A 26476-nucleotide genomic window follows, 5' to 3' on the forward strand; every position below is an offset into this window, starting at 1 on the left:
CAGGGACAAGCCACGGTATTGGGAGCATCACAGGGCTGCTGGAGCTTAGCAGATGGTAGAGCTAAGGCAGCCAACCACGTGTGCTCTTTGATTGGCAAAACACTCTGCAAATACATTCATTTTACCTTTGATCACGCTCAGGAGCTAGCACGTAGTATCCATAGCTGCAAGTTGACACAGATAATATTTGCATTGCTGTTGATGCGTTGTCACTTTTCAGCTGTGTGAGGCTGATCACATCCCAGCTCCTTGGCAGTGGAGATCTTTGTCTTCTCCCTGTGTGTGCAGAGATGCTAGAGGTACAGCTGTACAGCAGAGCAAGGTGACACCTTGGCTCCTTTCATGGGTCCTGGGGCATGGTCTGGYCACACACAGCCCCCTCTCTGCAGAGAAACCCAGGTGGGTGGATCAGAGATCAGATGGAAGCCTTGGTAACACCCTGCAGCTGCTCCATCAGCACTGTCAGAGCAGGGTGGGCACTATGGTGTGTCYCCCTAAGTGCAGGGACAACCCTGAGGGTCACACACTTTCTGAAGAATATTTGTAAAATRCAAGCTTCTCCCACTGATGTACTTGAATCTGTTCTTGCTCTCCAGTCACGGCTGGTGTGGCAGTGACAACCCCATGACTAAAGCCAACTCCTCAGGTCCTCTAGCAGCCTCCTTTGGGGCCAGTGCGATCTGTCTCCGTCAGCACTTAGAAACCTCAAAAATCTTCASAGCATGGTGCCATACAAACAGGCAGGAATATTTACTATCACMGTAGAATAAATAAGGTGAGGTTAGCTCTTAACCCACTGGAAAACACTCCCCTTATAAAAGACCGTGTAACCATATCCTGCATGGCTCTCTTTATGCCCTGTTGGTACCTTTGTGTGGAAACTTGTTAAATATACAGCAAATTAAATCAGGTAATAACTTCTTACAGCAGGTTACAGGTTTCAGTAGGTGGGGTTTTTGTTTCAGATTTGTTTGCTAGTGCATTAGCAGGGCACAATGAGAATTTTGTAGGCTGCCCAAGCACACTTAGAAGCATACAGTAACTTGTCCTGGGTGGGAAATAGAGGCATAGGAGAAAGCTACAACTCTTTCCTCCTTGTAACAGGCTTTCTTTTCTGCATCTTAACCTGGAACAACTGAGTGTTCTCATTTTGTTATTGCTGTTTTGTTAACAAATGGTTCTAAATCAAGTTAATGCAGACCCACACATACCCACTTCCACATTTTATATTGAATCCTTACAGCTTCTGCGGTGCTCCAGCTATATCTGCGTTTTGCACTGGTTTCCCTGGGGTTGTTTTACTGGTGAGGCAGAGTCCAAGATTTAGAAAACAGGTCTAGATCCAGCACAGCACAAAACCCACATGATGGCTTAGATGAATGTTTCTTGGCTTGTGGAGTTTTAAAATCCATGGTAGCTGTCAGCAGAGCCAATAAATTCTCCATCCTTGGCATTAGATAGCAAYACAGTACTATTGGCAAGGTAAACGTCTGCAGTTTGGAGTTTATCTTCTCTCCAGAAGGTAAGACTTTATACAGAAGATGCCTTTTATGCAAAGAAAAGTCTGTGAGGAAGTGTGTAATGTGACCAAGAGTGAAGCAGCAGATTGTGACTCTTGTTTACATGAGGACAAATGCTAAGTGACTTAATAGCCTTATTAATTCAAACTGGAATGAGCAAATCTGGTGGTAAGGTCAGAGGGAAATAAACACTCAGTATAATTTTTACATCCAAAATGTGGATCCTAAGTTATGAAAGGAGATACTCAAATAAAAACATGAGGTAACATCCTGATTAATAATGTTTTCTTGAACAGCAGTGTACTACAAAGTGACCTTTCAAGCATTTTGTTAAGAAAAAAACTCCTGTATTTATTTCAAGCAAAATTGTGCTGATTCTGTGCCAGCATAATATAAATCTAAGCAGCTGTAGGTACACAGATCAGTAGACTATTAAATGCTTCTTGTGCATCATGTTGTAATAAGGGCAAATAAAATATTTTTTTAATACTTTTTTTTTTTTTAATTTTAGGCATTGCAAAGGCAATCCCTGCTGTTGTCTAGAACGAGTCTGTATGACCAGCCCAGGGCTACATAATACAGCAAAATAGTTGTCTGCTGAGAGGCTGTGCTATTTGATGACAGAAGTGTTAGGGAGCAGGACAGAGTCATTCTCAGGGTGCAGCCTGCCCAGGCGATGCAGCTTGGACTCCCACTCTCTAGAGTTGCCTCAAATAATTCATCACAGGTGGGTAAAAAGAGAATACAATTTACAAGGGGTAATTATCTTTAGAATCATAGTGCTTTTGGAATACCTTATGTGCTGTAATACAGGAGAGGTAYTAAGCAGAAGAGTAATGACAGTCCTTTTCCCTCCTCATCGCTTTGATTTATTGCTGTATTCTTTTGTGATGTTAAGAGCTGCTTAGTTTGCCGTTTGCCTTTGTATTGTACAGCAGTTGTTTTCCTTTTGTGGTAGTCCTGCAGGGCTGAAGGGCAGGAGGGGGAGCAGTAGGACTCAGTTACCCCAGAGCAATAGGACTAGAGAAAAACTGAAGAAAAATGGGCAAACACGGTTAGAAACCAAAAGTGGTGCCAGCTGAGGTTGCCATGGACTTAGGTCATGGCTGAGTGCCAGTGGTGCAGGTGGGCACTATCAGGGGGAGGGACACTGAGCTGAAGGCTGTGGCTGYAGAGCCACCTCTGCCAGTTCTCCCCCTGGACAGGAGCCTCTTGTCTCCTGCAGGGACAGCAGCAGGGTGCTGGGGTGGRTGGGTGGCTCATTGCTGAGTTCAGTAACATTTGTCACATATCCATTCCTGTTGTAAAAGGCGAGGCAAATTTAAATCGGCTGTGTGAGGTGCTGTGACTGAAATGATTACCAGTTCTGGAATGTATCCCTGCACTCTTCTCTGGTGAGATAAATGAGCTGGGTCAGTGCCTCTGCCCTCTTCATTCTGCCACCTTCTGCCCTCTTTCTCTCCTAATTTTCTRAGTTTTTTTGTCTGAGTGATCTAAGGTTTAAAAAACTGTTCACCTTGCACATCTGAAATGATTCTTACCTTCTCACCCATGGTACAGTGAAAAAACAAGTAGGCATATCATCATGAGGATGATGAATGATTCTTAGAATTAYTTGTGTAATTACCAGAAGAATTGAAAATAAATGAGAACTTGAGATGTGCAGTCATGCTTTAATAGTTRGCATCTTAGTCTTTTACCTTTAGAGCTTAAGGTTTGGGTAAAGGAGTTCACTCTTCTGTTTTTCATGCACCTATTTGTATAAAAAAAAACCTAACCCAAACAGAACTTGTTGATTATCTTCAGGTGCAATGGTAGGAAACCATTTTAAAAAACAACCTGAGACTTTTTAGGCTGTTAGAAAATMTTTATTGATTTGGAATACTGTTTAATAAACTCACCGCTAGACACTTCACATATCAGAATTGAATAATTCAATAAGCCTGTTTTATTGTGTGCTTTTCTGCACATCCTTTAAAGACTATATGGGAAGGAAAGAGTGAAATTAATTTCTAGAGAGAAATGTTTCAGGATACTGGGCATTTTTCCACTGAACATCTCTGTGGAAATCTGGAAAAAAAATGTTATTTCAGTTCTCTACAAGAAAACATCGTTCTAACTGCAGTGCTCTTTCCCACCATCAATAAATTTGAGAAAATTCCTTTGTAATCATTAACTAGCAGAAAAAATGGAGCTTTTTTTGGAAAGCAATTTAGGAGATTATTTTCTTTTAAACAGAGACTTCTTGGAAGCGTGAACTGTGGATGGTATTTGTACTATTGTTTTCTGATTTTCTTTCAGATAAAGGCAGTTTTAGCCTTTTGGGAAAGATGAGGGAGGAGGACAGTATTAACTATGCCATTGCAATCTGTGGATTCTCTGCTCTTTGCACTTCCCTGTTGCATGCTGCTCTGTGCAGTCTGGGGTGGCCCCTGTCAGGCTAGCCATAGCCAAGTCCATGATGGACTTAAAAGAGTTTGGACTCTTTTTCTGTTGGAAGGCTATGGATGTTTTTTTGAGTGAAGACAGTAAAAGGCAAGGAAACATAAAGCATCATTGACTTACATTGGTTTATAATACTTGCTGTGAGTTACATAGCCACAGGGCATCTCAACTTGTGATGAGTGTATTATTGCTTCTTCTGGTATTTTATTCTCTRCACTGCTGTTCATTTTTGTCCAAGTTCACATCCTTAGTAACAGAACTCATTGGGRCAATTTTCAGGGTGAATTTTTGTGCTGCTGGAAACCATTCTATTAGAGGTTGGCACCAAATTAGTTGAAAGCCWGTAGTAGTTATAATTGAAAATTGCGAACGACTGTTGTTTGTTTTGTAATAGCCCAGCATATGCCCAGTTCCAAGGAGAAAAGACTCTTTCAGCAGCTGAAGAATGCAGCCTGTGATCTCCTTCTTCCCAGGGATGCTCCACCCCATCGCTATAAATGGCAATTGGACTTTGGGGAATTACAGCAGACAGCAAGCTGAGCAATGGCAGGTTCACCTGCAGCTGACATTTTCACTGTTGGGCATGAAATTAATAAACTGCAGCCTTGAGGTGCTCTGTGAACACTGCAGCCTTGTGTGAAGCTGGTTTGGCTGTGTCAGGATGGGCCAGTGCTCTGAAGGTGGTGGMAGTCTGATCTGCCCGAGCCACTTCTTTCAGAGAGCTGTGGGAGGGACTGAACGAAAGCTCAGCTTTGGGGAACTTGCTGGCAAGTTTGCCACAAGACCCTGTGTTTTATCAGGCAGCTGTGGGGTTGGCTGCTGAGAAACATCTTCATCATGTAKCTGTGGCCTTACTAGCAAAGATCAGAGCTCGGAGGAAACTTAGTGGTGCTCAGCAGCCAGGGAAAATMATATTTAATGGAGGAATTCAGTTCATTCACTACATGTTTGCCGTTTAGCCGCAGTGTCGACATACACCTCTGAGCCAGCCACCTTGCACTCCCTCCCTGCATGGGAGGAAATGAGGAAAAAGGCATTTCTGGAGTTTCACCCTTATCTCTGTAAGCCAAATGAAATTAATTGCTTCCCCAAAAGTTCCTGTTTCTCACTGCTGGGTGGAAGTGGTGCTTAGAATGCCTAGTTAGAGATGGAGGTATTTTGAAAGCAATCCCACTGTAGGTCTGGCCTACCCCCCAGCTGATGTGTCAGCATTTGAAACATCCATAATTAGCCCRCACTTTTGTTATTATTGGCTTTAATTTCTCTGTCAAATGGAAAGGGTGAAACTGCACAAAGTCTAAGGGATTCCYGAAGGATAATCCAATTAATTCTGTAATGAATTATTTATGGATAACAATATTGATAAAAGTAATAAAACCAGTAACATGCTTTTATTACTTCTGTGCTTTGTGAAAAGTTAGAGAGGAAAAGCATTTTTAAAGCTTTTTCAGTGGAGGGTTTGAATAGAGAAGTGTAAGGGAAGTAGCCTTCTGTGGAATAATAAACACAAAGTTATACATTTAACAAATGCTTCATTCTTTATTATTCCCTCAGTTTCCAACTGCAAGCATTATTGSCTGGCTGTATCCATCTTTACCAAAACCTCTCTTGTTTTGGTAAGAGCACACAGTGCTCTCAAGGTTCTTGCTTTCCAAAAGCTCGGAGAGCACACCTGCAGGCTTCTCTCTGCAACAACTGSAGTTTTATGTGTTCTTTACATAAATGCATCCAAGGAGATGTGCCTAGACTTTCACACACCTCCTGAGAATAAAGCTTTAAAGCAAATACCAAATGCCACAAAGATATTTTAACTTGTAAAAATACCAGGAAATTGCAAGTGTTGCAAATGCCTTTAAAATCAATGTCTTCTTTTAGAAATGTACCAAATTTTCAGCTTGGCCCCTGGAAACTCATTTTTGTAGCTGAGGATATTTATTCTGTTCTGTTTTTTGAATGAGATGCAGCTGTTGAATTCTTCAGACCTGAGTAAAGGCTCTTAAAGAGTTTTATTTATATCCAGCTTTTTCTGTCATCTTCTGTTTCTGAACAAATAGCAACAACTTCAGCTATTGAAAATTGTCATACTGCAGCTAAGCCAGGGTGACTTTTCTGAAGAGCTGGACACTTATGTGAGTACATATGTATAATCATATTAAAGTGAGGATAAATTCTGAAGGAKGTAGTCATGAGGGAAATTCTTCCCCTTAGTAGAGAAGTTCATGTAGGACGTCACTGGGGATGAGCATGTCTAAGGCRATCCACTAAAATGCATCCACAGCCTGTTAGATGCACATTGCAATGAAACTGAACTGTATAATCCCTTTTATTTTAAAATACAGTCTTTTGGATTGAATTTCCCTTGAATATTCTTCGTGATTATTAATGAGCTGTATCAAATAATCTTRTTTAGCTCATTAAAGGGCATAATGTAGTAAGCACTCTTTAGACCCCATAAACCTCAAMATTAATCTGCTCTCTAGACCCATATATTACTGGAAACCTTGGATAGTAAGCTGAAGTGTGGTGATATTTTGATGTGAGTAGAGTTTGATAAAAGTTTAGAAGCAATGTGGAATGCTGTTATGTGTCTGTGGGATGGAGAGTTCTTTGTACAGTGACGGTGTGAGATCCAGCAGCAAACTTAACCTGGCAGGCAATTGTTGGTTTTACAAGGATACTGCAGTGGAAGCTCTTTAACTTCCTGTGTCTGTGTGCCTTTTTTGCTGCAAGAGCTTCATACCAGCTCTTAAAGTCCACACTCTTGGCTCCTCCTGTTTTCACTAAACACTTTGCTCAATCAATAAGGGATGGTAAAATTCAAAGAGGCTTGTGTGGATCTTTGAGCTGACTAATGTGTATTTTAATTATAGTAATAATAATGTCGATAAGGGGAGCAGTTGTGGCCATTTAACACAGACTTAGTAAAATAATCGGATTGGGGGATGCTTGCTAGATTGCCATAAAAAAATTTAAATAGGAGCAGAAAACATGGACAGTCACCAGCCAAAACATGCAGGGAATAAGGAATAAGGGGAGGGGAAGACAAGAAATAGAAGAGGGGGTAGGAAGAGGACATTGGAAAGCTTTCATGCTCTTCATTTATCTAAAAATAGGTTTTCAGCCTGCCCCTGAGTTTGTTTATGTTTGTCTTTCCTTTGGAGACTGTGGATGGAGACATGTCTTTTCAAATGCTTTGGGAGTAGGGCCTGTGCTCTTTGAGCTTTTAGTTTCTGAAACAGGACTTAGGGCTGTGGTTGTACATTTGGGGAGCTGCTGCGAGCTTCTCCCTGGCTGTGCAGCTCCCTCTGAGGCCTGTGCAAGATCCTTCCTGCAGCCTCTTCTCTTTTAAAATCTAGTGCAACGTTTTACAAAATATCAGTTGAGTCTGTAGTTCTGTGTATGCTCTGCTTTCTGCAGGTGAGAAATCTAAACCCCTCCAAAAGTGGGAGTTTGTCCTTGTGGTTCAAGGACGGCTGAAGTGTGGGCTGTACCTGATGTTGCTTATCACACCTGGATTTTGGAGCTACACTAAAAATGAAATCTGTTTTGTGGTTTTATAAAAGCAAAGCTGTAAAGTGGTGTTTTCAGGATACTGCAATGACTTGGAATATGTTTGACTGCTTTTAGAAGTCTGGAAAATACAGAGCATACTCCTCTTGGAGATTACAGCAGCAGTACCAGCATATCTGAGCAAACCCAGCTTTGCTTCCTTCAGAATGGCCTTTCTACTCTCCATCAGCTTTTCAGTCTCTGCAGCTCCTTATGATTTTTTCCTTTTCTGGAAAGAGGAATAATGTTGCATGTTCTCTCCTCATCTGTCTCAATGGATGGGCTTTTATTAGAGTCTAATATAACTTGGCACAGCATTTACGTCATCTCTTTTGGAGTCATCAGTTTCTGGTGATGGATAACACTTACAATCAAGAGATAAAAACCCCCAAGTTAAATACATTTAATTGGTTTTTATTTGCTTTCTGCTTTTTAGAGATTGTTAGGCACAGGCAGAGARTCTCTGGCACAGATGTGTGTTTTGTGGTTACTGGACCAGACAGCTGAGATATAATTAAAGTGCCTTTTTTGCATATGCGACTTGCGACTACTTCTCTATTTTCACAGGTCTTAGGATCACATGAAGCGTAAATTTAATAGAGGTTGTTGTACTTCTCTTATTTATTTCTTTTTTTGAGTGAGCATTTTCAGCTGAACTTAATGCATGTAACCTTGTATGGCTGTAAATGCTCAGTCTCCCCGGCTCCACAGTAGAGTTCAAAAAAGAATTCAGGAAAGCCTAAACTAGTCAGTGTTTTTCAGTTACATTTCATGGAAATGCAAAGATCCAGTATGTTTGTAATCACAGCAGCTCTGCTGTGTCTCCTGGAAGCTTTTCTGCAGGGGGTTTGTAGCCCAGGTTCTTCCTAATGAGCCTGAAGGGCCGTTGGTGGTGCAGARCCATCCCTGGAGGTGGAGGAAGGAATCTGTCACAGGAACTCCTGCTSACAAAGGGAAAGGTAGCCAAGCACRCAAAGTTCTGGAATGGCTGCCCTCCTGAGGCACACCAGCACATTTTGGACTGAAAAGATCATTCTTAGCGACAAGCATTTTTAAACTTTTTCACCAAGCCATCATTTTCGTCCATGGAAAACATATCTTTCATGAGTGTTCTTCTAAGACAAAATNCCCCGAAAAAAAAGAGATTTTTGGTCAGTTCTGTTTCTGAAACTATTTTTGACAGTCTCATGAGGCATTTATATCTAGAATTGGTCATTGGTGTAACAAGAGATCAGCCAGAGGAATTCTCAACGCCTGCTAATTTGGTTCTCCTAATCCTCTGCCTGTCCATAGTGTGAGTGGGTCCTTGGAACTCTGCACAATTAAGAAACAAACTAAAAATCCCATACTTCTTGTCTGTGAATGACAAAGTTACAATCTCAAAAGTGTGTAATTTTTCAATGAGAGTTTAGGCCAAGCTCAGTTTGAAATTGTAAACAGATTATTTTTGAATGCTCTGGGAAGAAATTAATCCAAAATAGAGAACAAATGTTCATTTTCTTCCTTTTTGTTGCTGATAGGGTATATTTTATATAACCTCTCTACAAGCTGTGAACATTTTGTGTTATAACTTTTAATCCTGATAGCATATTTTTTAAATGTAAAGCTGTACATTACTGAAAAAAGTAGTTTGAAATGGGAAAAATTAGAAACCCTAGATGTACTGGTAACTAATAGAAATTATATAGAAATTATATACAAATAAGTTCAACTAGACAGTGTAGACAGTGTGCCCCAAAGAACCCTGGGATTTTTTGTATAGAACACTTTTAGTTACTGAATAATCTGAAGAATCCTAGTTCAAAGCAGAATTCTGTTTTCAAGGAAACCGTCAACCTGTATTTTCAGTAAAAATGAATTGAAACCTGTCGTTCCAATACTCTTTCACTTTTTAAAAAGTCTAAGATAAAGGAAAACAGCCTGTCTCTGGAGGTCATAAATAAAAGAGGGACAGGGYAGTTGGATACTGCACAGATATTAAATTTTATCTTTATGCAGACCAYCCGGAAAGATTGGTGATTTTTAGATACTTTGTTACCCTGGAAATGGCAGTTCCTTCATCACAAGGCTTGAGTGAGCAAGGCTCATGAAGGAGCACAGCCCCATTTCCAGTTATAAAAATAGCAGAGTTTTGCTCATTAAGGAAACTCAAAGCATACTGGCACAAGGGATATAATGTTGAAGAAATATTGCAATGACTACAAATGTACAGTATATTTACAAGAGGGCTAGCAGGACACTGCTCTTTGGCTGCAGCATCTTGATGGTCAGTGAYAGTACTTTGCTGAGGTTATTCAGCTCTCTTTGCAGATAAAAGAGCTTTTTTGCCTTGGAAATCTTGTATGGTTGGATGCCTGGTGTGCAGCACACCAGCTGGTCTTGGCACCTCTCAGCCCTGGGCAGTGGTGTGTAAAGAGATGAAATGGAAATGAGGTGCTGCACAATTTGAGGATTTGGTGTTGGATCTAAGAGGCGCTGAAAGCACTGAGCCCTCTGCATTGATTTCCCTGGGCTTTCATAAGGTTCCAAAATTAGGGACATCTGATGTCCCAGTTTGTGCCACCAGGAGCAGGCTGATGGCCGAGATGTCAACCCAGGTGGGACAGGGTGACTTCCTGAGCTGGGATCTTGTAGCCTGGCAGGTGGGCAGCTCTTCGGCCTGCTGATTTAGAGATGGACAAAGCATCTGGGTAGATATTGGAGGGTGAAGGGGGGCGAATCCCAAAAGTTACACCACATGATTTCCCTCGCCATTGCTGTGAACTCTTGCCCCCTGGTTCCGTGCACAGTCTGATGAAGCGCTAGGTCATGCCAGCAAACAAAAAACGTGTCCCTCTGAGGAATGACTTGGTGGAAAGCCACACGGGGCAGAGCTGCCACCAGAATAATTGGTGATTCACTGTTTGTTTCTCACACATTTCCTACGCTCCCTGCCCACGCACTGTAGATGACAGCGCTCTGTATGGGGACTGTGAACATGACAGACATTATTTATGAAGCAGTGCCTTTATCAAGGTTTTTTTTTTTTTTTCCCCTAGCAGACTGTGTAAAATGCTCAGTCTCTCTTGTTGCTGTTGTCAAAATTGTGTTATAAATATAGCTGGCCTGCCTGAGGAAGTTTTCAGAGGTGTTTTAAAAAGCTCTATTTGAGAAGGTCAGTCAGAAGCGGCTGAGACCTCCTTGCTGTGTTGCAAGGGCTGTGACAGCTTTATGCAGCTGGTAGAGGGAGAATTTGGGCACTTGCAGTTGGTTCTGAGCTTGCACAGCCCCAGTCTGAAGCATTTCTGGGGTGAGATCTGCCTCTTGCTCACAGCTCCTTGCACTCTCTCAGCCCATCTCTGGAGTAAGAAGCAGTCCCAAYGTGTCTGTGTGACTGAGCTTTTCCTTGGGCCAGGCTCTCAGCTTGCCTCAAAGCGGAGAAAGGAAGAGATAATTTTTCCTCTTTAAGATTCATGACGTCTGGCAGCAAAAGGTGTCCTGGGAGTCACAGCTGCTCCAGCTGGGCTCACTCTCAGCTGCTTAGTACACAGCTTCAGGTCAACAACGTTATTCTTCACTTATTTTATKATACAGCATATCTGGATCTGCGTCCTTAATTCAAGCCTTGTTTGGTCGAATGCTAAAGAACACGGAAGACAAAAGAGAGCTCAGTTAATGGGTAAGGAAACCAAATAATCTTGTGTGTCATAGGATAGAGTTAAGTGTGATAGACAACRTCATCTGAATGTGGTGTTCATGGTGACTTCAGGTTTAATGTTATTGGGCTTTAGATGGGTTTGAAGAGAAGTGGACAGCTTTGATTCAGTGGGAAAAAATATTGGCACTACCAGCCACTTACTAGGCTCCAGAAATTCATCAACAAGCAGCCCTCAAATACAGGTTTCAGACTGGTTTCATGGCCTTACCTGTTTTCATAAAGACTGAAAGTAATGAAACTGTGGAATGAGAAGTGATATTAACATTTGGAAACCAAACTGTGTAATTAGGCTGATTTGTATTTGAGTGGCTTCTTCAGGTGGTTTGCTTTGAAATCTGTGGTAACATGTTTATCCTTTTTTTGTATGCTCTGTGCATGAAGGGCACGTAAACCAGGCAGTTGTGAGCAAAATATGCTGAGAATAAAGGGTTTTTGAAAGCTGATGGCATGACAGCTGCAGCTGCATAGGTTWGATTTTGGCAAATAACAGTTTCTGTAAGCRTCAGGTTTTATGACCAYGGCTGTGTTATCGTTGCATTTTTAAATTCGAGGTAACTGCGTCCAGGAAAGCAGAGACCCAGAGCTGTTGTCTTCTGGCTCAGTCTGTGAGGAGCTTGTAACTCTAGCAATTGTTTCTGTTTTTCATAACAGTGGGAACTTTATGGCTATTTTCCCCTTTTTCTGTCCAAAGTAAATGTGCTGTTTAAAAACAAAGAAAGAAGTGGCGAAATTGCTGATGGGCTGTGGGCTCACAGTTGGAACTTAGGGTCCTTCAGGTTGGAGGGGCAGTTTAGAARACCTACCTTTTTCCTGAAAGTTGATGTTGCAGCACTGTGTTTTTTATTTGTGCGGATCCATTTTACATTTCTTACTGTGGAAGTCACATTTTTAAAAAGCCTCCATGATAATAGACAATGATGAGCTTCAAGGTGCTCTTTAGTGGTCTTTCTAGATACAAAGATCCATCAGCCTGACCTATAGCTGTCTATCCATTCAGAGATGTTTGTATAGTTCCAGTGTAGCTGAGGTGGTTGCTTAAAAAGTATTTAAACTCTGTTTGGTGTTGAACTTAATGGCAAATCAGTAGTCATGTGTGCAAACAGTWAATTTTTTWATAAGAAGTGCTTTGAAATAAGCTAAAGTAATGTTGTGTGTTGTTCTATGCTTTGCAAAATGGGATCGCATTGTGCTTCATTGTATAGAAAGAAAAGGAAAATTAATTGCATTGACGAAAAATATTCATAATACTAAGGAGTGCAAAGCTGCCTCTTTGTACTCAYGATATTTTTCCTTATTAGACTTTGTATATTTTCTGAACTTTTCCATAGAGAATTGTCTTTGCAGCGTCTTCAGTAAAGAAACAGAATTATCAAAACAGCTGCTGGTGTGGGTGGAATTTGATATCACAGATCTTATAAAAACCCCAACAAATAAAGCAAGAAGCACAGTCCCAGTAAACCCGAGTAGGCTGGCAGAGCACTGTAACTCACTCAGGGGTACAGACTTGTCCCGGGCTGCAGGACACCAGAGTGTAGCACAGGGTAGGGCTCACACACATGAACACGGTGTGAGAGTGATAAAGGCAAAGTGTAGAATGATTATGTCCCAAAAGAAGTGAAACTCCTATTCTCTAAAACCCTGCAGTGAGCTGAGGGTTGGTTTCTTCCACCAGGCAGCCAGCAATAGGAGAGAACCTACCCTCAGGGTGTCCCTTGGGAGATTTAGGTTGGACATCGTGAGGAATTTCTTCACTGCAAGGGTTGTTAAGCATTGAATTGGGCTGCCCAGGGAGGTGGTGGAGTCACCATCCCTGGAGTTGTTTGAGAAATGACTGGACGTGGCACACWGTGCTGTGGTTTYGTTTACATGGTGGTGTCCAGYTRAAGGTTGGACATGATGATCTCAGATGTCTTTTCTAAATGATTCTGTGATTGTGTGAAAGTCTGGTTCAAACTCTTCTTCAGGCCAGGTAGTAGACTTCTTCCCAAGTCCTTTGTGTCTTAGGTGAGAAACTGAGAGCTCTCTCTCTACTTCGAAATGTAAATATTTAAAGATGTCCTGCATTTTGTATCTATTCAGTAAATCACACCCATCCTCACTCTACCCCAGAAGAAGAAAACAGCACCTAAAATTGTTTTCCAGCCAGATCTGGTGTGTAGGTAGTTGGATGACTGTTTTCCTCTGTGCAACAGACCTCAATTTTCTTTATGTCAGTAATACAATTTTATAGAAAATACTGGTGTGAACCACTTGAAAACTTGTATTGAATCAAAAACTTTCTGTCTTGAATGAAAGACTTGACTATTAATCAAATCCTAGGTCTTGCAGGTATGGAATTATTTTATTTTAATTTCATTACGAAGTTCTGACAGTATCCTTGTCAGATCATGTAATATACRTGAATCTTAAAAGCTCAGCATCCAGGAAATGAATTTAAATACTCAAATATGTATTTTTAGCTTTGTGTATAATACATACTTAAGGAGAAACAATTTTTGCTGGCTTAGAAGTGACAACATGTACTCTTTCACATGCATTCTCTTTTTCAAATAGTAGGTMATTTCCTTCTCTCTAAAATGTTGCAATTTTTTCTTTTATATGGARCATAATAGAAATAGATGGCACTCCTAACTGTTCAAGGCATTGGCTGTGGTCACATTGATACCTCTAATTGGGTGCAGAAATGTTTAACTTTTGTGCTGTGCTAACAGAGATCTTTATTGTTTCTCCAGGATATTTTGTACTACTTCAGGATCATATATTCAGATAGGACATATGATTGTATTTTTTTAATTCGGATTGTTCAAATAMAGTTCACATATAGTTTCAGCCTTACTATTTTATTTGCTTAACATTAATCTCATTAGTCTTAGGAGAAAGAGCACTATTTCATATCCAGAACCTCATTAGAAGCATTTCATTTAGTAAGGACAGCTTGAATAGATTGCACTCAGCTTGTTACTTCATGTGGTCATGGYTGGGACAGCACTGCTTGTACCCTTAACCTGGAGCAAAATCCAGAGTATTGCAATATGGCTGATCTCTCTCTTACACATGAAAACACTCAAAAATCTGTTTGTGTCACGATGGACAAAATTTCAACTGTAATTCTGAATTTGGATCTAGGCTTTTTAAGGTGTTCTGTCTCCAAAAAGATATTTGGCCCCTTCTGGCTTTAATTGTGATGCTTCTTGATAAATGGTTTTAAAAATATCGATATTTGCTGAAGTAAAAAAAATTTTTAAAAATCCAATCACGTAGTTTGATGCATTTTAGTGAAGCTTTCTAAATTCTGGAGGTTTGTTTTTCTGGATCTGTTGAAATATTCAGTACAGAGTGCGTATGTTAGGGACGAATGTTTTGCCTGGCAATACCTTTGTACATCATTCAGGTTTATTAATGTCAGAAAAGGAATTAAATACATCTCCATTACGCATCAGGTTTTCGTAAGAGAATGCTTTTTAAATACTCTAAACATGAAACWGTATCCTGAGGCATTTAGAAAACTTGGAGAGGTTGATCCGGAAATATTTTCCCCTTTATTTTAACAATTTTAATACTGCTGTGAAAGCACGCTCATTGTTCTGCTCTTTGTTTATCCTGAGACTAAAGTTAGTTTTTTCTCCTGATAAATGGAAATCAGCACTGTAATAGTCTAAAATGTGTGTCTTTACCTGGGCATGGGTTCATGCTGTCTTGTAGGATGAAGTATTTCTCTTGTGGGTGTGAATTCTGCCTCCCGAGTGGAATACCAGCTTTCCAGTGTTCCCACAGGAGTGGCTTTGCAATACTGGTCCCAAATACATGGACTTCCAGCCTTGGGAATGAGACAGGATGTGAGGAAGTGTCTGGTTTTGCAAAGCAGTGGTTTTATTAATTGCCATTAAATAGTTTTGAAACCTAAACCAATGTTTTGTAAAATGTGATCTGACAAAACTATACTTAAATGCAATACAGCATGAGACAAGACAACTTTAGTGCAAGGCTTCGAGCTGTAACACACAATCATCGGGACTATGCTTACTCTCTTCCTAGTGGAGACATTATATCAATAATTTTGTCACTGACGTCAGGGGGAACAGGATGTCACCCTAGATAACAACTTCAGTGAAGTCAGTCTTTCTTAATGAAGATTAATTGTTGGGGCCCCATAGTTTGTACATCCATGTTCAGATATCTTYCTCTGAATGCTTTGATGTCACACAGCAAGTCTTGTGCTTCTTTGTATAGCATTAAGGTGCCATTTCATTCATCTGAAAGAATTCTTTGACGATATTAGCAGACCCTTGGGGGCAGCTGTGTGATCCCAGAGCCCCCTAGGTTGCAGTAGTTTGTAATGAATGCCAGCTGGAAACCAGTGTGCTGCCTGTGATGCACTGAGCTGGCTATGGAATAGCATCTGGAATTATGGTGACAGAGAGAGTCAGGCTATAGCACATTTGTATCATCTATTGCTTTTTAGCTCTTCATTAATCTGCAGATGGTTACATGACACTGATTAAAGGGTCTCCATGCAGTCCTTAACTGCATGTGATGTTTAAAAGCAGTTTAAATGAGTTTATCCCCCTCTCCTTAATTCTCATCCTGTCCAGGAACAGTATTCTGTACATTGATTTGACAGGACCGAGTATGTAGCTGTTCTGAAGTGACTGACTTTCACTTCAGAACTGGTTTTGGTTCTTACTAGCAGCAACACTAGGGAAATAAAGAAGAAAGGGAGGTATTACTTGTACCAACAGCAGTCTTGAAATGTAGAGAGAGTTGAAATAAATGACCAAGGGAAGCAAGAGGTTATAAAGTGGCAATGATATGTGGTTTCATGAAGCTTAAAGAAGTGATTAATTAAACAGAATTAAGACACTCTAATAATGTATTCGCCATGTTATTTGCAATATAGTCTTTTTGTGCAAAACCTCTGAGTTCTTTTACAGKGGACACCCATCTAAATATAAGCACATAGCTAGGATTTGCTAGGATAGAAGAAAACCAAGTAGACATAATTGGTTTGGATCTTTATGGTTTCAAATGGATTTGGGCAAAAGACTAATGAAAAGTAGACAGCTAATCTGATTATGCAGTTCACCTAAATGAGTACAGACTAAAGTCATTAACAATAGCAGTAAGGCATAAATAAAAAATGCTTTCTCCATCTTGCATTAAAATTTACGTTTTAATAAATAAGAGCTGAGGGTTCTTATTTCCAGCCTGTACACCATCCACATAACTCACTAAGGCTTGAAACTCCACAGAAATTGAGGTTGATCATTGCCCATAGATTTGTATCTACATTCTGCMTTCCATGCAATAGTCAGCTGTTTTRTGTATTGTACAAAAGGCAGAAGAATGAGACTTTTCTGAAAGACATCTGAAAGATTGTGTGTTGGAGGTTCAGGAGAAAGAGGCACAMAAGAATAGCTTAGACGTGCTTAAGAGTAATTTAAGTGCACAGTGTCAGGATGTACCACTTARTATTTATTTTGGAGCCACCAAACATCCAACCTATTAGAAAAATGCATGAAAGAATATCAGTAGAACTGCAGTCTGCATCTTATTAAAAGTGTGCTTATGACTGTGGACAAGAAGTAGAGGGAAAATGRACAGATTCAGATCGTCAGAGGCAGCAGATGCAGTTTTTCTGTCATCTCCTTTGCTGAGTAATCTGCTCTGGTATTTTAGGTAGTTACCTGGTAAGTGAACTGCTCGGTTGAGTGGAGSAAAGATGTTAGATGTTAATGGGAGTGCCAGAGAGAAAATGCAGCTGAAGTTGCAGGCTTGAGAGGAAAAATACATGACTGGTTRGTGGAAGAAACTAGAGAAGGCTTTTAGTCTAGATTATGTTTTTATAAAATTCATTTATGAAATCAGCTTTGCAGTTAGTTTGTCCTGTCAGGCTCATCACTTTATCCCAGAATAGTATTTCTGTTTGTACTCTTCTGTGTGTGTGTTGCCTTTTTTTTTCCTTCTTGGTGATGAAGGAGTCAGTTGCAGATCATATTCAGTCCTACTGTCCTATAACCTAAATAATAGAGAGCAACCTGTGTGCTATCTCTGAACACATATGGGCATGTTAAAAAAAAAAAACCAAACAAACCAAGTAATTCTGACTTGTTGCTTAAAGATCTTCTGCTCCTTTTAAGCTTCCAGTAGTGTCAGGCTGATGTTGAATTAGGCTGATGAAGTGTTGTTTTTCATATGGAGAGACAGAAAATATTCTTCATGTCTGTGCTGCCCTTWTCCTCCTTTGGTTACCCCACAGGGTGCAGAATAGCTTTAGGCAGTTGTAATTTCACCAGCACCCATTCTTCAAGGGAGCTTGACTTTTCTGGACCTCTCCCAAGCTTGGATGATTTTGCAATAATTTACAGGCTGTTTGTATAAATGTGCAGTGCTCTGGGAGGAAGATGAAGCCTTCAATTTACCTTGTGTTATGTAAAGCATGGGAGTATTTGAATAGATTAAATTCTCAAACACTGTGTTTTGACTCACAGAAGACAGTGATATATGTGATATATATTTRTAAAATGAAACAGACTTTTTCAAGGAAACATTTATTGAGCCTTTAAAGATTAGGAGATTTCATTGGCCCTACSTACCACATGATTTTCCAAAAGTATTTTAGTTTATTAGTCATGTGTTCCATTAGCATAATAAAAACCTGTGTTAATGTGACCTAGCAGAGATTTTATCAAACCCATCAAGTGTTGAAAAGGAATGTCTTCTTTAGCACAGCAGTTGGGCAGAGTGATTCCACATTCTTTATCGATGCTCAGCARCCTATCCTTGCATTACAAGGTGCAGATGTTGCAAACCACTGTTTTTAGCTAGACAGTGAGCACCAGGAACGTGGAGGGGGTTTGCAAACTGGCAGAATAAAAATCAGGTTTGAAAAGAACAGGCCTCATAACCTTGTTTGGTGCTTTTGCCTTTGCATTGGTTTTCAACCCTTGAGTTCCTAGAACAAAAAAAAAAAAAAWTCCTTGACTCATTTGGGTTGGAAAAGACTTAAGATCATMAAGTCCAATCATTAACCCCRCATGACAAGTCCAYCACTAAACCATGTCCCTAWGAGCCACTTCTACRCATCTTWTAARTACCYCCAGGGGTTGTGACCCTACTGTTGMCTGGGTGGAAGGGTGGGATATTCCCATATCAGGGTGAGGTTTGCTTGGGTAGCGCTGARTTGGGTGCTCTGCTCACATAAAGCAGCCCAGCTCTGTGCAGAGAGCTTTGCAGAAGTCCCCAGAGCAAAATGCTGGTGCAGGGCTGTAGCACAGCTTGCAAGCCCTGTCTAAGGGGTCACCTGCTTTAGCAGGGCTGATGTTGGAGCTGGGCTTGGCAGTGGAACAGCTCATGCTTGCAGTAACAGAGCCAGCTCAGAGATAAGGCTGAGGATGAGGAGTTACTTCCAGAGTTAAAAATTGCCAAGGGCAAATCTAAGTGAAAAAGAGGAATAATTCATGTGTTCATGCAGAATTCAGTTAAGGAATGTTTGCTTAATTTGTGATAATTCCTTAAAGTCCCATGCTGCCCTTGGTTTTTGTAGTCTACAGGAAACAGGACGTGTCCTAAACAGTATTCTATTATCMTAACATTTTCTAAGGGGTATAATTTTTGCTTACCATTCCTGYTTTGATATGAAGTGTTTGGCTTTGAAATTTTTTATGGTAGACATATCAGTGATATTTTTGTTTATGAAAACRCTCATTTTGGAGAAATAACTAAGATAAAAAAGCTCCAGACTCCACCATAAAGACCTGTATTTCTCTGTCTGCATGATTTTGATTATAGAATATTTTATATATTACATGTTCATGAGGACTGAATTGCATACTTTTGTACTTGTAAAGTTTCTTTTGCATTATCAGGGCTGGAAAGGAATTAGTTTTGTGCTGTTTGTGGATCTGATTGTGGATGCTGTTCTTGATCACTTTTATCTATAAATGACAACAGCTTTTTAAAAAATGTAAATGTTTACTTGCMGTTTCGCAAATAAGGTTTATGTAACTCTTGATGGTTTGGTTTTGCTTGAGTTAAGCTATTCAGCTTGGCTTGTGATACCATGCTAACCTTTAGTTTGAGATTTCTGAATCTGGTTAGTCAACAGTATAGAAGAAGAAGAAGAAGAGGTGAAGAGGCAAAAGAAAAAAGTAATAAATTGCAGTAGTCAAATAGTGGACCAACACGGAAGTTTTGCATGTGTGGCCCAGGTGYATATGAATACCATAAAGACAGCATAGTACATGCATTAGCTATATAGAGGTGCAGTTGTTCACATTGAGGTATTGCCTTTATCTATTAGGAATGCCCAATGCCTTGCAGAAACTACTCTGGCAAAAAAAAAAAATTCCTTGCTGAACTCAGGCATACATCATGAATCACAAGAAATGGCATTAGTTATGTAATTCCTTTAATCTATACTGCTAAATGGTGCTGCACATTTGTAAATGGTTTTTTATCTCATATCTCMTCTATGTGAATATACACTCACACAGTCAGCATGTATATGTTTGTATACAAAGGTATGTGCTGGTTGTATGTGTGCATAKAAATATACATGCACATATATGGGCAAAATATATGGAAATGTGCACAAATATGTTTACATACAACAGGATGCATAACTGTTAAAGTCAAATTTTACTGCTTTCATATTAAGGAGCTGCAGTCAATAATGTTTTAAGTCAATGGACATCCTGTGCAGATGGATGTGCAGAACACATGAATTATAAGTTTACAGTGAAAAAAATGAATATGCAGTGAAGGTACAGATGTTGAAATTTAAACTGAAAATGAGAGTGAAGTTTGTTAATTGTACATCTGTGATGAAAGGCAGGTTGGTGGATTTGTCTTACAGCCCAGCTGATGTACATCAGGTTTTTTCATTATCTACAGCTGCATCAGGTTATWCTTACTGACAAGATTGGTGTTTATTTTTTAACATGGTTAGAACGAAAAATAAATTCTTTCTCTCCCTGTAGTACTAATCTGTGCTCTTTGATGATGCTTTAATGAATTCTGAAAATCTTAAGTTAMTTGTCAGCCTTTAAGCTTGTCTTTGTGTTTGGTCTTCTCTTTGAGTGATGATTACTTCTCTGGCCCAAGCTAAATATCACGAGAACAGTTTTTTTGTATAGATTCTCACAGGTGGGAGACACAGCAGCTAAAGCTTTCAGTTTGCTTTCCAAACTTAATTGGTACCTTTCAGAGATATRCTACATCTCATGCTGTTTTCCTCTATAAATGTTAATAAAAGCCTTGTTATTGCAGCTCYTCAAAAACATGGAATAGCTTTAGTTGATTGTATTCTAAACATCACATTGTCCTAAGGAGGATATGGGATGTGTCAGAAAAGGGGCTCTGTCCAATTCTGGTGGAGTGGGGTTAGCAAGGTGTTGTCCACAGACCCTTGGAGGTCTGCATCTATTACTGATGGCATGGGAAAAGAAATAGGTGATGATCAAGTACTTTCAAGAGAAAGCAAACTGTAGAACAGTTGAAAAAAGCAGACAAAGGTTTGCCCTCTCTTCTCTGCATTGTGCTTTTTGTTACTGGAATCCTAATGTTTTTGTAACAATACTTGATTAAATGGCTTCAGACAGAWTTGACTTCTTGTTTTGCATGTCTATATCCCTTTTAAGGAATGTTGCTCTAGGGAAAATAAAGATATTTGAAAGGTTAGAGATGTCCAAGAAAATGGTCTTTTGGTAAGAAGAACCTATGTTGTTTTCGTCTAGCAGTAAAAGAGATGGTTCTGTTTATTAAACTGTGCATACCATATGATGCTTCATATTTTTCCATTTGATTTCCTGTAGGGTGATTTCACTTGGAACAGCATGTCAGGGCGCAGCGTTCGGCTGAAGTCAGTTCCCGTTCAAAGCCTCTCAGAGCTGGAGCGTGCTCGGCTGCAGGAAGTGGCTTTTTATCAGTTGCAGCAGGACTGTGACCTGGGCTGTCAGATTACTATCCCCAAAGGTAAGGGCTTGATAAGCTGTCTCTGTTTAGATTGTTAAATCACTGATTTCATATCACAGCAGTAAACACTAGATTTTTTTTTTTTATTCCACAGATACTGTCTTCTAGTTCGGTTTTGCTTAACCGCAGTTGTTATGTAAAAACAATGAGTAAAGTTGTTTGTCTGCTGTGTCCAATTTGGGCCACCTGGGGGTGGGATCATCTGATCAAGGACAGATGTCTACAGGGTAGATAATCTAAATCAGACCCATTCATGCCAGGATGTCTTGATACTCAGTTGAGAGAAAAATGCTTTTCTTGCATTTGCTGATATCCAAAAGTAAATGTCTATGTAAGTCAGGTATATCTTACCATAGAAGTGGGTTTTTTTTGCTCTGTATTACATTGTCTGTGAAGGAAGCCAAGTGTCACTAGTTCAGATAGACAATGAAGACATTTGCATCGAATAAGATGAATCCTACCCCTAGAAAACAAGTTAATTTTCATCATGAAACATTGTACTCCTAGGAAACAGGAGATTAAATGAAAAGGAGAAGCTCAGCTATCAGAATGCTGTTGCAGGATATGTGCTTAGGTCCTCTACTGTCCTCTACTGTGGATAGACCTGTGCTTAGGTTGCTGTGGAAGAGATCTAAACCTCACCATCGATAAAGTTTCTGCTGTTTCCTGTAGGCTGGAGATCAAGCATAGCAGAGATAGCTGTTGTGCAGTCATCTGCAAATCTGGCTTTCCTGTTGTTTCTGTGCTTTTGTATACTTACATAAGGAATAATAAGGGATCACTGAATTCTCACCTTTGACTGAGCAGTGCTGCAGGGTAGCATATACACAGTGATGCGCAGGAGCAATTTTTCAATGAGTCTATGTTAAGCAGAGAAAAGTTGTCCAATCTATGAAAATAATGATGTAGAAAAGAACAAATGTGAAAGAGACAGGCTTTTGTATTCATTAACTTTTTAGGATCTGCAGAAAACTCCTGCCAAAACTAACAAAGTCCAGCTTCACAATTATTGCAAGGGATCAGTTTATAGTGAGATGGATTAAATCAACTTCTTCAAGCCTCGTCAGCTCTCCTGGTCCCTTAAAGAAATGTTTGATCAAAAGGAAAACAATTTTATAGGATATTCGTAGGAGGAACTGGATCACAAAGGGCACTGTAATAATTTCTGACAGTCTGAATTGCCACTGGCTGTTTCTGTGGAGCTGAAGATACACATAAGGAGGTCCTACCATAAGGATGTGTGGTAATACCATCCAAGACAATGGAATATGCACAYTCCTAGATTAGCTTAGTTTGTAAGGGACCTTAAAGGTCATCTGGTCCAACCCCCTGCAATGGGCAGGGACATCTTCAACTAGATGAGGTTGCTCAGAGTCCCATCCARCCTGGTGTTGGATGTTTTCAGGGTGGGGCATCTACCACCTCTCTGGGCAACCTGTTCCAGTGTCTCACTACCTTCACTGTAAAATTTGCTTCTTTACGCCTAGTTAAATCTACCCTCTTTTGTTCTGAAACCATCACCCCTTTTCCTGTTGCAACAGACCCTACTTAAAAGCCTGTCCCCATCTTTTTTATAATCCCCYTTTCATTACTAAAAGGCTACTAAAGAGTCTTCTTTCTCTGAGATGAACAACCCCAGCTCTGTCAGCCTGTCTTTGTAGGAGAGGTGCTCCAGCCCTCTGATCATTTTTGTGGCCCTCCCCTAGACCTGCTCCAGYAAGTTCATGTCTTTCCTGTGCTGAGGACCCCAGCTGGATGCAGCAGTGCAGGTGGSGTCTCACCAGAGCAGAGCAGAGGGGCAGAATCCCATCCCATGCCCTGTTGGCCACGTGGTGCAGCCCAGAACATGTTTGGCTTTCTGGCTGCCCGGGCACATTGCTGGTTCATGTCCAGCCTCTCATCCACCAGCACCCTCAAGGCCTTCTTGGCAGGGCTGCTCTGAATCTGATCATCTCCAGCCTGTGTGGATCCCAGGAGCTGTCCAGATCCAGGGGCAGCACCTCATGAGGTTTCCGTGGGCCCAGTTCTCAAGATTGTTCCGGTCCCTTTGGATGGTGACCCATCCCTCAGGTGTGTCAACCACACTACTCAGCCTGGTGTCATCTGTGAATTTTTTGAGGGTGCACTTGATATCACTGTCTGTGTGACTGATGAAGGTATCAAGCAGTGCTGGTCCCATATGGACCCCTGAGGAATACCCCTTGTCACCAGTCTCCATCTGGACATTGGGCCGTGTTCTGAAGCTCTGAGCTTTGAAGAGTGAGTGCTGCTTTTGTGTTCTGCTTGCCATTTCCTGCTGGGCCTGCCATGAAAGGCCAACTTTCCCCCAAAGGTCTGGGGAATCTTTGAGGTTTGAATCACACACAAGAACAGTTTTTATTTTCACAGCACATATATACACAGGTAAATATAAAACATGAAATTAATTTGATATATATTGAGTCTGAGAAGTGCAATTGTAAGCATAAAAACTAAATAAGAATATAAATTCTTGTTAAATGTTTAAGAATACAAGGCATTTCAAAAAGTCAGGAACTCCAGGCTCCTGTTSCATCTCTGATGCTGRYCCTGTCATTTCWTGTATCTTTTGGTTCAGTTTGAATGGGAAATAAATTGACTATTCAGTTCTGCTCTCCGGTTTAGATGTACCAGTGAGATTATTGATAAGATGCAAATGATATCACATCTGCATTCTTACTTTGAATGAACAGATAATGGATTTTTCTGTTTTAAGGTATGCATAATGAAGAACTAGATGGTACAATTGAATTTTAAAATGTTGCAATACCATCTATTGAAGGAAGTGACGGAAATAGATTCACTTCAAAGAATTAAGGCACATCTCGTATTCAGCTGTTCATCCTGTTTCAAAGTTTGGCACCAATTTTGGCAATAGATATAAATAATATTTTGAAGTGGATATATATAATAATCATTCTGTCAGTCCCTCATACTACATCTGTGCTGGTACTTTGGTAGAAGAATAAGAATCTGCTGTATACTAAAATTATTACGGATTGGTTTAGGCCCTTTGCAGAAACACTCTGAAGTCCGCCTCATGTTCCTATCATTTTTAAATGTGTGGAAGGAAAGCTTATGGCAAGAGTTKACAGGCAGCCATCCAGTCATCATCACAGGACTGTGTAAACTGGGAAWTTCAAGTTTTATATATGTGAAACTGGCTTGGGCACTTTGGGCATGCAAGAATAAAAATAAAATAAAATTCCATCACAGCSATCAAGTTAAAACCAGACTCWARTTAAAAACAGACTGTTAAACATKTTCTKTTTAAAAAACCCAAACCCACAACAGTGGATGTAGAGCTAGTGCTGTCTGAGAGAGCCAGAGGAGCTCTGTAGGTCTGGAGAAGTCCAGAAAAATGAAATATGTACTCTACATCTCTCTTCTATTTCAGAGAAATCCATATGAAAATATTCATAAATAGAGGTTAGTGGAAATATTTATATATGAGAAAATTCAGAGAGCTGTTTACAAAGTATGACTTCTTTGTGCTTCTTYGGCTGTTTTTCAAAACTTGCTAGAGAATTACATTAGAACATACATGCCTGCTGGGCATTTGCTTCCTGCAGGCATTTGAATAATTGCATTTACTGGCATAGGTACTGTGAAAAGTAAAAATTCATTGTTCTTGGCTAACAAATGTTTGTGCCAAACATGAATGCATGGAAGGTAAACCAGAGTACAGACACCTCTGCCTTATCTTTATAACCACAGACATGCTGTTACTGGTTTCTTCATAATCTTTCATAATGCTTTAGTCCTGTCACTCAGAAGGTCCCTTTGTCACAGCAAGTGCAGTTTACTTCTTCCAGAGCACATCTGGCTATTCCCACACTTGTGTAGGAATGCATAGAATGTAATACCTCATTGTAATCCCTCTCCTTCGCTGTATTGCAGCCATTGTAACTCCGATGAAGAACATTACTAAAATCTAGTAAATTATCTTGTGGTCACAGAGAAGGCATTACCTCCCACAGGAATTTCTTTAACCATCCTATCATTTAAAATATGCTACATTTAAAATATGCTACAATTGCACTGCAGTAGGTAATTARAAGGAATTCAAGTTGATGAAGAGTTGCGTGTTTTACATACATGATGAGATGCTTCAGGTTTGTTTCTTGTTGTCTTGTTTTTATACCTTATCTATTTCAAATTCTGTGATCAACACCTTTTTTGCTCCCATGTCACTTCCCCATTTCCCACCAGAAACTAGACCAAGAGTCATTTATCTTCCCTGGGTTAGTGTGTAAATTGCAAGAGGATGTCATTTCCAGGCAAAGCATTACACAGTTTCTCTACGAATGCAATTACTCAGTGGAAGATTTTTAATTTGCTGACGTTCTGAATGTTACAACAGTACCATTGTGGTGATGCTTCTTTGCAGTTCATGTTTAGAATATAGTGTGCTTTTTTCCATTTCAGGGGAGTCAMTCTTCTCTTTATAATAGGAGAAAAAAAATAGTCATGAAATTCACTGTATATGTGTTTACATTTTGGTGACAATTCTGTGTATGTCCTTGCACCCAAGTAGTGAGAAAAATTAACCTTTWACACAACCAAATGGTAACTCAGGTCAGATGGCTTCTGCAGAGTAAAACTGAGATCAGAGCAGGAGAGGAGCTCATTTTCTTCTATTCTTTGGCTCCATTTTCTTCTACTCTTTGACTCTTGAGCAGAGTGGTTATTGAATGAGGTTTGATTAGATCAGCTTCCTGAACATCTCCACTGACTCTTCCACAGTCCTGTCCCACTTCACTGAGCCTGTGTTTGGAAGCAGTGGATATAGGACATTATGAGCCGAGCAAATGAGGAATTAGGACTTCAACCCTAATTCAACTCCTTAAGTATCTGCTTGGGTTTTAAAGATATGATGTGAACCTGCTGGTGAAGGGCTTGAGTAGGATTTGGGACTTAGGGGTAACATTTGGATCGTCTCTTTAGTCAAGAAGAGAGAATGACTGCTCATGTTCATGCCATTTCCCAGCAGGATGTTCTACTGTCTTCTCAGTTTTGCAATGGACCTGGAGGAATTGTGGAGAGAGGGAGTAAATGAGGAGAACATTTGGGATTCTCTGTGGTGCTGGGTTGRCAGTTGGACCRGATGATCTTGAATGYCTCTTCAAACCTTGATGATTCTGTGATATTGTGACATTTTGGGAGAGAGGAAGTCACCCTTTACTGCCCAATCTGGTTCGGAGGTCATTCATTTATTTGTAATCAGTATGATCTAAGGATGGGTTTAGAACCTCATGCAGTCCCAGGCATTTAA

At 40.2% G+C, this 26476-nt stretch overlaps 1 protein-coding gene across 2 annotated transcripts in view; it reads left to right on the forward strand.

Moving 5' to 3' along the window:
- Positions 1-26476, forward strand: part of ARHGAP6 (Rho GTPase activating protein 6) — a 298644-nt gene that overhangs the window by 219397 nt on the left and 52771 nt on the right. For both annotated transcript variants that reach the window (XM_057389658.1, XM_057389666.1), the window contains exon 2: positions 21024-21183. In XM_057389658.1, the coding sequence (XP_057245641.1) occupies positions 21024-21183 (160 nt within the window). The remainder of the gene's footprint in view (positions 1-21023; positions 21184-26476) is intronic.

This window comes from Malurus melanocephalus, unplaced genomic scaffold, assembly GCF_030028575.1.
Source record: "Malurus melanocephalus ecotype Western Australia unplaced genomic scaffold, MMel_1.1 scaffold_1, whole genome shotgun sequence".
In the NCBI taxonomy this organism is placed as follows: domain Eukaryota; kingdom Metazoa; phylum Chordata; class Aves; order Passeriformes; family Maluridae; genus Malurus; species Malurus melanocephalus.